This window comes from Dreissena polymorpha, chromosome 13 (assembly GCF_020536995.1).
Source record: "Dreissena polymorpha isolate Duluth1 chromosome 13, UMN_Dpol_1.0, whole genome shotgun sequence".
Classification (NCBI taxonomy): Eukaryota; Metazoa; Mollusca; class Bivalvia; order Myida; family Dreissenidae; genus Dreissena; species Dreissena polymorpha.
In genome coordinates, this window is record NC_068367.1 from 66,862,608 (window position 1) to 66,878,127 (window position 15,520).

Genomic DNA, 15,520 nt, shown 5'->3' on the forward strand with positions numbered 1-15,520 from the left:
ACTTTCGATTTAAGCATATAATAATGAATTTCCGATATGTGTTTGATAGTAAAAATTATCAAAACAATATGACATATATAATACATAAAAATAAAAGTATTTATTTCAATTTTCTGAATATATTTAAAGCAATATTTTAATTCTCTTTTTTACGGGGCAGAATATCTTAGTGCGAACTAAAAATAGGATGTGTGCTGCGGTTTGGCTAAATACCACTACATCAATATTGTTAAAAGCCAAACCCACGAGTTGCTGAATTGATAAAAAAAACGTCAACTATCTGTTATTGATAAGTTTGCATACTTATTTAACCTGTCAAATAACTGGATACTGGAGCGCAAAATGCCTTTATGAAAAAGGCTGAATGAATATGTAAATATATTTTTCATTATAACTTAAGATCGAAAATTTGAGTTACACACATATTAAAAGTGCACAGTTAACATATGAGCACACTGTAATAAAGGCTGCCCGGTCAGCGCAGTGAGTTATAAATTTATGCCATTCTCACCTAAGCGACCCGGGATGAATTTCTGTTTTGGCAGCATGTGGTATATGGGTGAGAAATTTAAGCCAGTGTCTGGTGTACATAATTGTTGTACTAGGTCTAATATGGTAGCTCAGCCAGAATCTGATCATTTTGCTGAAAATTTTACATTTGAAGACTCTGGTCGTTTTTCCAAACCAAGAGTAGGAAGTTTTGGTTCTAAAACATTTACATATAATGGTATCTGTTTATGGTACAATCTTCCTCAAAACATCAGGGATGTAGCTAAACCTATCAATTTCAAGGGTGCCATCAAGAAACAGTTTTAAGAGTCTTTATAGGTTTTTATAGTATAATTTTTATTATGAATTTTATGTTCTGTTAAAATACTGTGATACATTTTTAAGTCTTATGATCAATACGATGCAAGGATCTCATAATTATTCTTAAACTTATAGTATGCTACAAAGTGTGTTTATTAACTACATATGCAGTGTGTAACTTTCTTATGCAACTTCTGTGATAATAATGAACATGTGATTATATTAATTCATTCTTAATCAGTAATATACTTTATTAAACAGTACATATTTGATACATATACATTATTAAATATCTAATACATTACTGTTTCATGGTTACTGCCACCAATATCAAGGACCACAATGGAAATAAGTGAAAATCATTTTTCTCTTTTTTGTGTTATCCTTGGTATTGTATGTGCATTCCATGGTTTGCTATGTATATTGCTGTGATAATATATTTTATATTGTCTGCATTATGTAGTAACTATGTAATGTTCCTATGTTTACCAAATAAAATCAATCAATCAATCAATGTGAGTTTGTTTGGTGGCCACCCTATCGGGTCAGGTGTGGTTTCCGGTGCTCCGGAAATCATCATCATCATCATCATCATCATCATCATCATCATCATCATCATCATCATCATCATCATCATCATCATCATCATCATCATCATCATCATCATCATCATCATCATCATCATCATCATCATCATCATCATCATCAGGTATGTTTTGTGCTGCTGAGAGTAATTGATCCATGGGATGGGATGTCCACTTTTTTTTTACATTATCCAACCCCCTTTTTTCATCTGCAGGCTATGACGTCGACCTACCTCTAGCGTGTCCTGGAGAACAGTCTTGCACGGAGAGTCGCGCCTGGTTACGTTTCCAAACCAAACAAACTTTCGTCGTTTGACGGTCGTCAGTAGAGACTCTTGTGGACCAACAAGTGTTGCAGTCCTGTTCCGGTCATGTTCGTTTGTCTTGTGCTCCGCTCCGTATAGGAGATGCGGAGCAGTCTTCGGAGACATTTATGTTAAAATGCATGTATCCTGCGTTCTGTGTCCGCTTGAAGCGTCCAGGTCTCGCAGCCGTAGAGTAGGCTGGAGACTACAAGGGAATTGTTGAGCCTGTACTTGGTGAGGAAGCTGATGGAACTATTCCTCCAAAACCTGCTCAGTCTGGCCATCATCTTATTTAGAACTCAGCGGTACTGTTACCACCCTTGGACAGGGTTGCGCCCAAGTACTTGAAGCTGGTCATTTCTTCTCCTTTTTGTCGTTCATGGTGATGTTTGTGCTGGTGTTGGTCGTGCTGTTCACCATGATCTTCGACTTGTCCGAGCTGACCTCCATCCTGTATGATCTTGCTCTTTCATAGAGTCTGTTGGTGAGATCTTGAAGTTCACTAGCTGCTGGTGCCTACCATGTCACACACAAATACACGAGACCAATTCACACATTTGAATATCTTTCAATAAAAAACACAAATTGGAAATAGCAGTTATACTTCACAAGTCGTCTCAACTTTCGTGTCTCATAAATAAATTAGATAGGGATGCTGGGTCACCTTCCGAGTCCTCACATGATACAGCCTCAGGCGCGGAAGGACCCCATACAGTTCCAAATACACATATTATAAAAACAACCGGCAATTGTATATACATCTACAATTATAGCGCTATTTGCTTAGTTAACTTTTCATAACAGCAATTATTTTCTTGTAAAATATGCATTTAGTTGTGTGTTTTTTAATTATTTTCTTTGGTGAACACAGCAATCCGGACGTTATTATACAGTACGATAATTTAATAATCAATGTGTTACACGACATTTATTAGTATTTATAATAACAGCTTCTAAACATTTTCCACATGATAAAGACGGACTCGCTGTATGGCTTCTTTAATACTTGTCACGATCATTAACGTGTGTTTAAAACGCTTGGCTTGGCTTATCTGTTCGGAAAGCAAATGGCTTGTCGCGCTTACCACATGCCTGAGCAAAAGCATAAATTTAACGTGACTAACATGTTTATCATTTTAAACTAACTAATACACAGTTAACTGATCATTGGCATCAAATTAATTAATTTATAAACAAGGAAAACCAATTTATGCTGCATCTATGTCAAGAACACAATCAGAAAGCGTGCTCAATCGGACCATGTCATTAACCAAGGACATACTCGATTCAATAGTTAATAATATGTGTCTTGTTCTGTGAAAGCTGGTCATAATGCATGTGCGTAAAGTGTCATCCCAGATTAGCCTGTGCAATCCGCACAGGCTAATCAGGGACGACACTTTCCGTCTTAACTTGATTTTCGGTAAGTAGGGACTTACTTGAAACTAAAAATACCATTAAAGCGGAAAGTGTCGTCCCTGATAAGCCTGTGCGGACTGCACAGGCTAATCTGGGTCGACACTTTACACACATTAATGAAGCCCAATTTCTCAGAACGAGTCACATATGTCTAATGACTGAAATCGATTTTTTAATTATATTGAAGTGCGTCGGTTGCATTAAAAAATGATTTCAATATATTGAGAGAAGGCAGAAACTGCAGATATTTGCTTAAGGACTGTATATAATATGGATAAGCGAAAGTATCAAACAAATAAAATGATACAATAGTTTAGCATCCTTCTGGGAAAACGTGGCTTAATAATTCATTTGCTTAAAATTTTGTTCATATTAGCCTGTAAAGTCCGCACAGATTAAGCAGGGACGACACTTCCTCCTTAACTGTATTTTCGCTAAGAAGAGACATCTTTTAAAGACAAAATTTATAAAAAGGGAAAGTGTCGTCCTAGATTAGCCTCTGCGAACCCCGAAAGCTAATCTCGGACGACGCTAAACGCACAAGCATTTGTGCTCAGTGTTTTTTTGCAGAACGAAGACCATAATGCTGGGTATGATTTTATTTGCGTCATTTACACTGATAACAAATCGTTATAAACACAGAAAACAAGCGCTTTTGATAAGAAAGATTGAAAGGCATGTACTAATACATTTTTTCGTGTAAACGATTTGTTTCGTGTCCATCCTCTAGTCCTTAGTCTCAATTCTAAAAAAGTGCCTTGCGGTTTGATCACTCTATATGCTTCCTTATGCAATTCTACAACAATCGCTTTACAATTAAGAATACCGATAAAATTATGCGTCAAAAGGTAGTTTCTTTTTTTTCTTGCGTTACACGGAAGAAAAATGGAAAATGTCGCGTCTCGTAAGATATTTCAGCAAAACAAATCAGCATTTAAAAGTTAACACGAGTGTTTTCCGTTTTGAACTTTGCTAAATACTTATCCAAGAACACATGGTAAGTTTTTTCTCTCCCGACGTTAAATGTATGCCGTTGAAAGATCTTGCTGACGTTTAACGTCGTGGGTATCAACGCTGTTGCTACGCAATTCTTGACGTCACATCAATGGAAACACCACTCAACGATTTTATTTCTCATTCTCAGATTAATTAAAAACTTCGAACATATTTATCAAAAAGAGAATTAACGCAAGGACGCCCTTGAAAAAGGGTTCGGCTAAATTAAAGGGGTGGGAAGCCCGCTTTGAGGGCAGTGCCGGAATTATGCAATGGGACGAAAGTTCATCTGATAGCGACGGCGCGGAAGTGGCCTTTCAGTTGAACCCGTGTAAAATTCTCAACCAGTTGCGACAATCCGGCCAGTTGACAGACGCCTTGATTAAAGTAGAAAACCAAAGCTTCCCCATTCACCGCGCCATCATGTCCGCATGCAGCCCATACTTCCGGGCTTTATTTACGAACGAATTGTTCCACACCGACAGACGGGAAGTCGTAATTCCGGGCGTCTCCGCCGACATAATGAAAATGATTATCGACTACGCATATACGCTAAAGATCAAAGTCCGACCTGATAACGTTGAGGCCCTCTTGCCGGCTGCGGATCAATTTAACGTCATGGGCGTGGTTAAAGCATGCTGCGACTTTTTGACCTCCGAACTGACCCCTGAAAACTGCATCGGCATTTACAAATTCGCGAAGGCCTACTTCTGTCACAATCTCGAGCGCAACAGTTTCCGGGTGCTAATGCAAGACTTTATCACCGTTGCAAAAGATAGCAGTGAGTTCCTGCAACTGACCGCCAACGAACTTTGCGACATTCTCTCACACGACGAACTTAATGTCCGCAACGAAGAGCTGGTCTTCGACGCCGTACTACGCTGGATCGATTGGGAGCCCGAGCGTCGCAAGAGTTCGATCCCTAAACTGATGCGCTCCATCCGTCTCGGTCTACTGACCACGCAGTATTTCGTGGAGAAAGTCAAGACGCACCCCTACGTGAAGGAGTCAGACGAGTGTAAGCCAATCATCATCGAGACCCTCAAATTCCTCTATGACCTTGACATGGAAGAGGATAAAGCGGTGAGACCCCTTCAATTGCCGCCTCACTCTGTGAAAATGGGGTTTAACGCATATGCGTGAAGTGTCGTCCTAGATTGGCCTGTGCAGTTTGAACAGACTAATCTGGGAGGTTACTTTCAGCTGTAATGATATTTATCGTTTAAAGAAAATCTCTTTTAAGCAAAAATCCAGTTTAGGCGGAAAAGTGTCGTCCCAGATTTGCCTGTGCGGACTGAGCAGGCTAATCTGGGATTTACAATTTACGCACATGCATTACAAAGAGTAAGGCTTACAGTATAATACAAATCGTCCAATATAGATGAGGCTGAACCAGGTAATTCCCGCACGCGTACAATGACTAACATATTCTACTTTCATTCAAATGTTCAGCTTCTTTTTATTATTTCCTATAAAATTTGAGAATATACACGATAACTTAACGATAAGAGATCTACCTTATTGACAATTTCATAGAAATCATTCTCAAATCGTGTGTATGCCACCACAGTTTATTATGCCGCTCAGTTTTACGGTATGTCCGCCCCCCGTCAACATATTGGCTGCATGGATTTTGTTCAGCACACAACAAAGCCATTTAATTATCATAATTATAGGGTGGCGCTAATACTCACTTAACAGGTAAATGTTGATATTGTGACTTCAAAAACGCGCCGATACTAAACAGTTTGAGTTTCTGTCAGTCAGCCTGCTTACGACAGCCAGCAACTCGCCCGTCGGAGTCGGCCAACAAACATAGTTCACAATGAAGGAAATGTACAGTGGTAAATACAAGACAATCTGCAGGAAACACACTCCACGAAATATACGTTTGACCCTCTGCACTCAAAATACCATGTGCCAAGGTTTAGAAAAACAGGACTCATTGCATATGAGGGCTGGGCATGGAAATCTGGGACAACTGGGACGACTAATCTGGGGAGACTGGTACGACAAATTTGGACGACTGGGACGACAAATCTGTGACGACTCTTTACGCACATGCATTACGCTTAGTTTCACTAAAACGAGACTGATATTCTCAGTTCAAAAATACACGCAATTCAGAAATAAAACAACTACATTGATAGGGAGTGAACCGCTTTCCATTATTTTTCTTAATACAAAGTACAACGCTTTTCTAACTCAACGCCAAAGCCTATTTCGTTAGAGATTAGATCATTCAATGGTTCTTTTTTATTGCGAGCATACCAAAAATTGATATTACAATAAAAACAATGACATTTTAACACTTAAAATGAAATGGGCACTGATAACAACCAGACGCCATTTCCGGTAAATTTTATATTGTATAGCGTCTTTAAACTTCGTGTGTCAAATTCCGCCATGATATTTCACAATTTTGAGTCTCCTTGAATTGCATCTGATAAAATTGTATATCATTGTTCGATAAATGTTTTTGTGTTGTTTTATAAGAACCATTATAATGACAATATACACTTTATTCAGTGGTTAAGCGAATCCAATAAATGTTAAAAAAAAAACCTACATATTTAGGAATCAAATCAAATCAAATCAAAATTCATGTTTTTTCATACCGACAATAAATAAATTTTGATTTGATGTGACCTTGTTGACAATGTAGAACGATTTGTTGACCATATACTTGCTATAATTTTTAATGTCGACAACGCGTAAATATACATGACACGTGATGTTCTGATTAAACCATGTTACTGCTTCAGCTACACAGTTTGCATTTTCATGTTTTCTCTCGCAATGTAATCAACGAGTTTCAATTTCTTATGAGTGAAAACTAAATATTGTCAGAGCTTTTCTATTGCAATCATTATACACACAATCAATATATTTCTTAAACGCATAATCTTTTTTAAACTTAACATAATCTAATTTACCTTTTGATTTCATTACATCGAACCATAACTAATAATCAAGGACGGAGCTGTTCGCCTTTTTTGTTTAAAGGAAGTCTCTTATTATATAAAATTCAGCCTGGTGCCTGGTGAGCCTGTGCGGACAGCACATGTTAAGGTGGGACGACTCTTTGCGCACATGGATTACGCCCCGCTTTCCCACAGCGAGACTTTTATTTGCTTAAATTTAAATAGGTTTCTCATCCTGCGCCGCCAATTTTGCAGGTCGACCTCACCAGCCCGCTTGCCCGACCACGCGTCCCACACGAGCTGCTCTTCGTCGTCGGCGGCTGGAGCGGGGGATCGCCGACGAACATCGTAGAGACATACGACACGCGCGCCGACAAATGGGTCGTGTCTGACGCCATGGACACGGGTGAGGCACACTTTTTTAATAGTCGCGTTCGGACAAAAACTGGGCTTAATGCATGTTCTTTAAGTGCCATCCTAGATTAGTACAATAAGAACATGACTAACTTTTCCTGAACGAGGCACACTATTTGTTAATCGTCATACTAAGATAGTATCGCATATATTTAAGAACCTAGGGTAGGTGCCCCATTACTATATATTATTAAACGCTTTAATAACAAAAAGTTCGATTTTCCGACTGTTTGGCTGTCCGTCTAATAGACGGTCTGCTTATGACGGCCCGCTTCACACATTTTTTTTTTTTGGGGGGGGGGGGGGGAACCCCAATCTAATCCGTGGTTATGAATAACGCTTAGGTCTACCCATGTTATGCACCAATGGTTAAAAGGGTAGTTTTTTCAAAAGACTGTAAACTGTTTTGGTTTGGTTAATTCCGCTAGTAAAGTGGGGTTTTCCGAAATCTAGCAATTTCCGAAGTGCCATTTTTGTTCGAACTCCGTATAGTGGCATCCACTGATTACTGCTTTACCCTGAAATATTTTGCACATGAAGTTGGAAATGATTATATTTTAAGGTAAAAGATGAGCAGCAAATGAAGATCCTATACACGGATTATATAAATGTATTTAAATATTACATACTTCAATATGTATCAAAACAGTGGCAAGTGACAAGAACATGACGTCATTGAGATATTAAAAAATATATTTGAACAGATTCAAGACATTTATGGAACACTTGTTACCTTTGAAATACTACGAAAGACGAATCACAACGAACAAATAAAACTGTGTTCGCTTATGGATATTTTTTTCTGCCACATAATCTGCTAGTACAGATAACGTGATTTTTACATTTGCTGGACATCTACACATGTTTATGTTCTTTTATATGATTTGAACTTTTCGCAGCATTTCATTTTCGATATAGGGCAATCAAACTGAACCAATTGCGCCTCATGTGGAGCATTTGTTTTGTACCATTCCGTAAAAGATATTCGAACCTCGCTCTGGTAAAAACCAGGGGCATAATGCACGTGCGTAAAGCGTCCTCTCATATTAGCCTGTTCAGTCCTGCACAGGCCTATCAGTGACGAACTTTCCGCTTTACGGTATTTTTTTGTTTAAAGGAAGTAACTTCTTAGCAAAAATCCAATTTAAGCATAGTGTCATCCTACTTAGATAACTGCACAGGCTAATCGGGCAAGACATTTTACGCACGTGCCTTTAAACCCCAGTATATTGTATATCCACAGGCCCAAGAGCTTACCACGGGACCGCTTGTATTGGTCACATGATCTACATCATTGGAGGTTTTGATGGCATGGAGTATTTTAACAGCGTCCGCTGTTTTGACGCCATCAATAAAACCTGGTCAGAGGTATCACCAATGAACGCGAAAAGGTGAGCGTACAAATGCTTAGAAAGATTTTCAAAGGTTTAGGTTTAACTTCTTGTGTCACGACAAACACCATTGAATGCGACGCAAGATACCGGATTCCTTCCTAACTGTATACGAATACTTACCTTTTGTTGAAGCCATTGTATTTCTGATAATGGACACACACTTGTTTTAGTTTTTTATTGAGTGTTTTCATTGGATTTCATTGTGCTTGGTCCTGTCACATAACACTACGAGAAAGTTATTTTCCGGTCCGATATATCGTAATCTATGTTACTTCGTTGGGTTGCAGTGCATGGTACTTCATTTGTTTATCTGCGCTAAAGTGCTATTTTTTCATCCCATTTGCTTTGTATTGCATTGTAAGCACACATTTTATGTCCTAACGTTTCACACATATATTGCGTTAGATTGAAATTTTTCAAAAAACAGCAACACAATAATTGTACCTGTTTATGTTTTTTATAGAGTATCCTCAAAGGGAGAAAACACGGTTCGTTTCAGAAACTATACGAGTTGTCTGCCATTAACATTTATCATAATTTTTCCACATTTTCATGGGTACACCATTAAAATAGGATTAGGCTGTTTTGTACACTGTACACATTTAAACATTTAAAAAATAAGGACCTTCACATAATTGCATCCAACCCTCGCGACTGGAGACGGTACCTATATTAATCGTCACATCGTAGTTCATATTTTATTGAACACGCACCTTTACTTTTTTTCGCGAGAAATTTATGCCGCATTTGCCCCTGACGATAGGTGTTACGTCAGCGTCACCTTGCTGGACGGCCTGATCTACGCCCTGGGCGGATATGACGGCCACACCAGACAGAGCTCCGCCGAGCGCTATTTCCCCCGGAAGAACCAGTGGTCGCTTATCCAGCCCATGAACCATCAGAGAAGCGACGCCAGCGCAGCGTGTCATGATAGTAAGTGTGCTTAGAGCAGTTAACCTCCTCCTACTCCTAATTTTCCTCCTCTTCCTCTTCCTCCTCCTCATCATCACCTCCAAAAATCCCAATATTACTACAACCAAAGCCATCATCCTCATCCTCATCCTCATCCTCATCATCATCATCATCATCATCATCATCATCATCATCATCATCATCATCATCATCATCATCATCATCACCATCATCACCATCATCATCATCATCATCATCATCATCATCATCATCATCATCATCATCATCATCATCATCATCATCATCATCATCATCATCATCATCATCATCACCACCACTACCATCACCATCATCATCAATCATCAGCAGCAGCAACAGCATCAATTATCAATCATTTTCATTAGCATGATCATTTCATCATTTTGAGCAGTAACATGAAACCTTAAGTACTTCAAGTTTTACTACTTCTACTTACGTGCATGTCTACCATAATGATTTGAATTAGATATAATGCACAATTTTACTATGTTGTCTAGTTCACCAGATATACAAATAGCATGCAAGGCAGTGGAGGCTTATCATTAAGAATGTTTGAACTCGCGTGCAGTGTTATGTATATGCAGTGTTATGTATATGAATGAGTCACGTAGAGCATGTAAAATGAAAGTTCAACAAAACAATATGTGAACAAGTACATATTTTGTACTTCAAATAGCTGTACAAAAGAGCTGCAACATATGTCGAAAAGTATGTCCGTTTTATATATAAAAGATGTTGCCTTATCAGGCGTTTATATTCACGTAATTCTATTAAATAACATTAAATTGTTCGCTAATATTTTAAATATGTTTGTTATCGGCAGGCTATGTTTATTGTTTGCTATACTGATTTAATTTCTATTATAAGTTGTACGGACGATTCTATTAAACAATACGTTATGAAAGTAAATCGCAGCGCATATGTTTCACGTTTTTCTGAAAATAAGCAATTACATATTCAAATGCCATTCAGTATACATGTTATATACCAATTAACGTTGACCAGCTTAATTATATTAATTTTCGTTACATAGTATTTTTGTTTACAGAACCTATGCGGAGTGGTCATAAACATAGGTTTGAAAGGAATTGCGTATATATTTCCGTTTTTCATTTTAAAAAGTCAGTTCATTCAGCTCCTCTTATTCTTCCTCCTCCTTCTCATCTTCCTTCATCGCCTTCTAATGTTTCTCCTCGTCATCTTACTTCTCATCCTCTTCCATTTTGTTTTCTCATCTTCATCATCCCATTTCCCCTCTTCTTACCCGCCCTCATCTTCAATATACCCTCCTTGCTCTACTCCTATTTCTTCTCCCATTTCATTTTCCACTTAACCTCGACCTACTTCTTCTCCTTCTTCTCCTGCAACCATTCATCTTTCGTTTCCTTCTTGTCTTCGTCTCGCCATTTTTTTCACGTTTTCATCCTCCTCCCCTTCGTCATCATTTCTCTCCCGCACCTCCTGTTATCTTCATTAAATGCTTCCTCGTCGGTAATTTTTCTTTCTCTTCTTTCTCCCCCTTTCCCAAATATCCATCTTATCACTATAATCATCAAAATCAACCAATTCTTCTTCTTTCTCCTCTTACTTCCCCTCTGGTTCCCGTTACTTATTTCTTCTTCCTTCTGCTGATTTTCCTCCGCTTCCTCTATCTTCCAATATACCTACATCCGCATCATCGTCGTCAATATTCTCAACATCATCATTGTTATTGCTATTATGTATTCATTGTATTTTGTCATCGTCAATACGATGAACCATTTTGCCATGTAAATCATTATCTACACTACCCTCTAGACCGGATCTACATCTGTGGCGGTTTCAATGGGGCGGAATGCCTGAGTCACGCCGAGTGCTACGATCCCCGGGCCAACCAGTGGACCATGCTCACACCTATGAGGAACCGACGGAGCGGCGTCGGGGTCATCGCCTACAGGTGCATTTTAAGAGTCTCGCACTAGGCAAAGCGGGTTTGATGCATGTGCTTACAGCGTGGTCCCAGATTAGTCCGTGCAGTTTTCCGCACAGGCTAATCAAGGACGAAACTTCCCACCTAAGTGCGATTTTTGTTTTGAAGAGACTGTCTATTTCGGAATGTTTGTATAACAACATGTACATATTTTTATTTTTATGTTAATGATTTTATTTTTTCGCAATTTCTACTGTAAAAAATATTAGTTGTAACCAAAGACAAAAGACAAGTAATGATTTGATGCCCGCTTGGCTACAAGGCTTTACAACATTTAAATTCCATCGATGCAAATTACAAATACCTGTTTGAACCTCGCTCTGGGAAAATGTGGCTTAATTGATGTGCGTCAAGTATCGTACCAGATAAGCCTGTGCAGTCCTCACTTGCTAATCAAAAAAGCTTTCCGCTTGTATGGTATTGTTTCTTAGCCAAAATCCAGTTTAGGCGGAACGCGAGTCGCAGTAAAAATTGTGTCGGGCCTCTAAAAGCCGAGATAATCAGGGACGACAATTTCCACCTTTACTGGATTTCCGCTAAGAAGAGACTTCCTTTCAACAAAAAATACAATAAAAGCGAAAAGTACGTGTAGCCCATGAGTAGCATATGCGGACTGCACAGGCCTATGATGAAACTGCATGCACCTGCATTAAAACCCGTTTTTTTCGGTGCTCGGCTCATTTGAGTTTAATACATATGTGCTGCAGAGACCACATCTATGCACTGGGAGGTTTCAATGGGATATCACGGATGAATTCCGGCGAGCGTTTAAACCCCGTCACAAACACGTGGACACCTGTTGCTGATATGTACAGCCCACGCAGTAACTTCGCTCTCGAGGTAATGTTCTTTTATAAGGTTAATGCAATGTAGTTTATATAAGAAGTAACATTAACGTGTTGATTATCATCGATTAGTGTGTTCTTCTTTTCAATAGAAAAAAATGCGTGGGCTTAGCAAAAATAGTTACGATGTTACGGTAGGAATACTCCGCTTGCGCCCTTGATGCCTCGGGCGTGACTTACGCAAGCTTGATTCTGTTGTGTTGTTTGTCTTTCATATTCTTGATTATATTGTTTTTATTGATTATTTTTGCTTGATTATTTTTTCCGGGTTTCGGACTCCTGTGTTTGTTCTATGTCTTCAGGCGCTCGATCCTGATTTATGTCTTTCATGTTGTATATCGCTACATGTGTGTCTCTCAGGTATTTGATTATGTTCCATATTTGCCTGATATTGTTTTGTGTCTTTCTGGTGATTGATCGTGATGTTTGATTATATCGTATGTGTTGCATGGCATTAAGTATGTTATGTGTCTTTCATATGCTTGAATATGTTATGTGTCTTTCATATGCTTGAATATGTATGTGTCTTCATATGCTGAATTGAATATGTTATGTGTCTTTCATATGCTTGAATATGTTATGTGTCTTTCATATGCTTGAATATGTTATGTGTCTTTCATATGCTTGAATATGTTATGTGTCTTTCATATGCTTGAATATGTTATGTGTCTTCATATGCTTGAATATGTTATGTGTCTTTCATATGCTTGAATATGTTATGTGTCTTTCATATGCTTGAATATGTTATGTGTCTTTCATATGCTTGAATATGTTATGTGTCTTTCATATGCTTGAATATGTTATGTGTCTTTCATATGCTTGAATATGTTATGTGTCTTTCATATGCTTGAATATGTTATGTGTCTTTCATATGCTTGAATATGTTATGTGTCTTTCACACGCGTGAATATGTTATGCGTCTTTCACGTAATTGATTATGTTATGTGTCGCTCGTTTGATTGATTATTGAACGTGGCTTGTATACGCTTCATTATGTAATGCGTCTTTGATTATGTTCTTCGACTTTCGTGCATTTCATTATGATGTGCGTCTTTCAGGGGCTTGTTTCTTATATTTGTTCTTTATGTGTTTTATTTTGTTATGTGTCTTGATGGTTCTTGATTAAATTATGTTCTGTGTCTTTCGGCTGCTTACTAATTCTTCTTCATCTTGTGCTTGCTTGATTATTCTCTATTACTCTCACATAATGCTTTTGTTCACGGTATTTCATATGCGCCATGACGTGGTTTTTGAGTGAGTACTGATTCTCTTCTGCCTCTTTCAGGTGCCTTATGCTGATCTGTATGTTTCAGGTGCTTGACGACATGATCTTTGTTATTGGAGGCTTTAACGGCATGACGACTATTTTCAACGTGGAATGTTATGACGGATGTACGGACGAATGGTAGGTAATCCAGAGATCTACCGACACAAGCAAATGAACATGCTTTAATTTAAGTAATAAGGAAACAACTGGGCTTAATGCATTTGCGTTAAGTATCACACCAAATGTGCCGCACAGGTTTATCAGTGTCAACCATTTTCGCTTACACAGGCTTATCAGGGACGACACTTTCCGCTTTTATAGATTTTTTTGTTTAAGAAAAGTCTTATATAAACGAAAATCAAATCTAGGCGGAAAGTGGCGTCACATGTTTTAACCCCATTTTCACAGAGCAATTAATTTATAAATTTCCCAATGTTTCTACATTACAGGTACGATGCTTCCGACATGAACATCTACAGAAGCGCCCTCAGCGCATGCGTGGTTACCGGCCTGCCCAACATCCTCGATTACATCAGTACGGACCGTGAAACAGAGCGCGGAAGGAAGTCGCGGCTCCATACCGCCAAATTGAACGAATAGACGAGAGTTTTTGTGAAAAGATTTTGTCTTCTTAAGTAAAGCGAAATCCTGTGGTTTTTTATTCCGCAAATGTGAGATATACAAGTTCCGTTTTATTTGGACTCTTTTTGTTGCTATGCTAAAATAAATAAAGATCGAAACCATATATCACTGCTTCTTTTGATTATATATTTTCTCGGTTGTATGTAGAAAGAAAGATTTTCCTTTTTAAATGGTATGTTCGAAAAAATGATGTTAAAATTTGAAAATTTACAATCTTGTTTTGTGTAAAGTAAACAACTGCTGTTTTTCTAAACAAAGCGTTTACAAGTAATTGATTATTTTTCTGAAGGCTTAATGGGCAATGTTTATATATCTTTGTATTATTTAACCATATCAATAACTCTGCTGACTTATAAATCTAAGTATTTTTAAAGCCTTAACCAATTGTGAAAGCAAGATTTTTTTTAAATTTAAAATGTTGCCATACCCGGGAATTAAACCTGGGACCTCTAAAAGCAAAATATTACTTGTCACCACTGCACCACGCAATTTAAATGCTTTAAAACGAAAGAAAACCGCTATCATAGAACTAAACGCTCTTTCCAAACCATTGAGGAAAAGGCGTTTCATTGTCATTGTCATATTGTTTTTAAATTTGCCAAATAAAATTGAAATCGAAACAAAGAGTTAGCTCATTTGAATTTTCAAAGGTATGATACATAACAACAAATTTAAAATGAAGGTCACCGTTTTGACAAGTATTTACATAGGCAGCGATTTAATTGGTCTGGGACGATCCTTTTTAAACTCTGTTAAATATTCCTTTCTATTTGGAATTTGAAAATTAAGATTTTAAAATTAACTTCAAAAATTGGATAACATCAACATATATATAACACAACATGATATTTTAAAGTAAACATGCAAACACGCACCGGAACGAAGTGGAAAAAACAAGGAGCGACAGATTCTTGCGCTTTCGTCAATTCGAAGTAGTGCAGTTGGAAAGTTAGTTTTAAGCGACTGAATAAATAAACGTAATAAGCATCGACTCGATCTA

At 37.9% G+C, this 15,520-nt stretch overlaps 1 protein-coding gene across 1 annotated transcript; it reads left to right on the forward strand.

The window, feature by feature from the left end:
• The first annotated feature begins 4,194 nt into the window (after positions 1-4,194).
• LOC127856086 (kelch-like protein 10) lies at positions 4,195-14,623 on the forward strand. Its single transcript, XM_052392076.1, has 8 exons — positions 4,195-5,197; positions 7,294-7,444; positions 8,696-8,843; positions 9,610-9,779; positions 11,595-11,733; positions 12,474-12,606; positions 13,925-14,016; positions 14,328-14,623. The coding sequence occupies exons 1-8, from the start codon at positions 4,382-4,384 to the stop codon at positions 14,476-14,478; spliced, it is 1,800 nt and encodes a 599-aa protein (XP_052248036.1). The 5' UTR covers positions 4,195-4,381; the 3' UTR covers positions 14,479-14,623.
• Positions 14,624-15,520: the final 897 nt, after the last annotated feature.

Excerpts from the sequence above, each read along its gene's own strand:
- LOC127856086 (XM_052392076.1), top strand. The coding sequence starts at position 4,382 with ATGCAATGGGACGAAAGTTCATCTGATAGCGACGGCGCGGAAGTGGCC. Across the intron at positions 7,445-8,695 it reads GTCTGACGCCATGGACACGG|GCCCAAGAGCTTACCACGGG; the intron begins GTGAGGCACACT and ends GTATATCCACAG. Across the intron at positions 14,017-14,327 it reads GACGGATGTACGGACGAATG|GTACGATGCTTCCGACATGA; the intron begins GTAGGTAATCCA and ends TCTACATTACAG.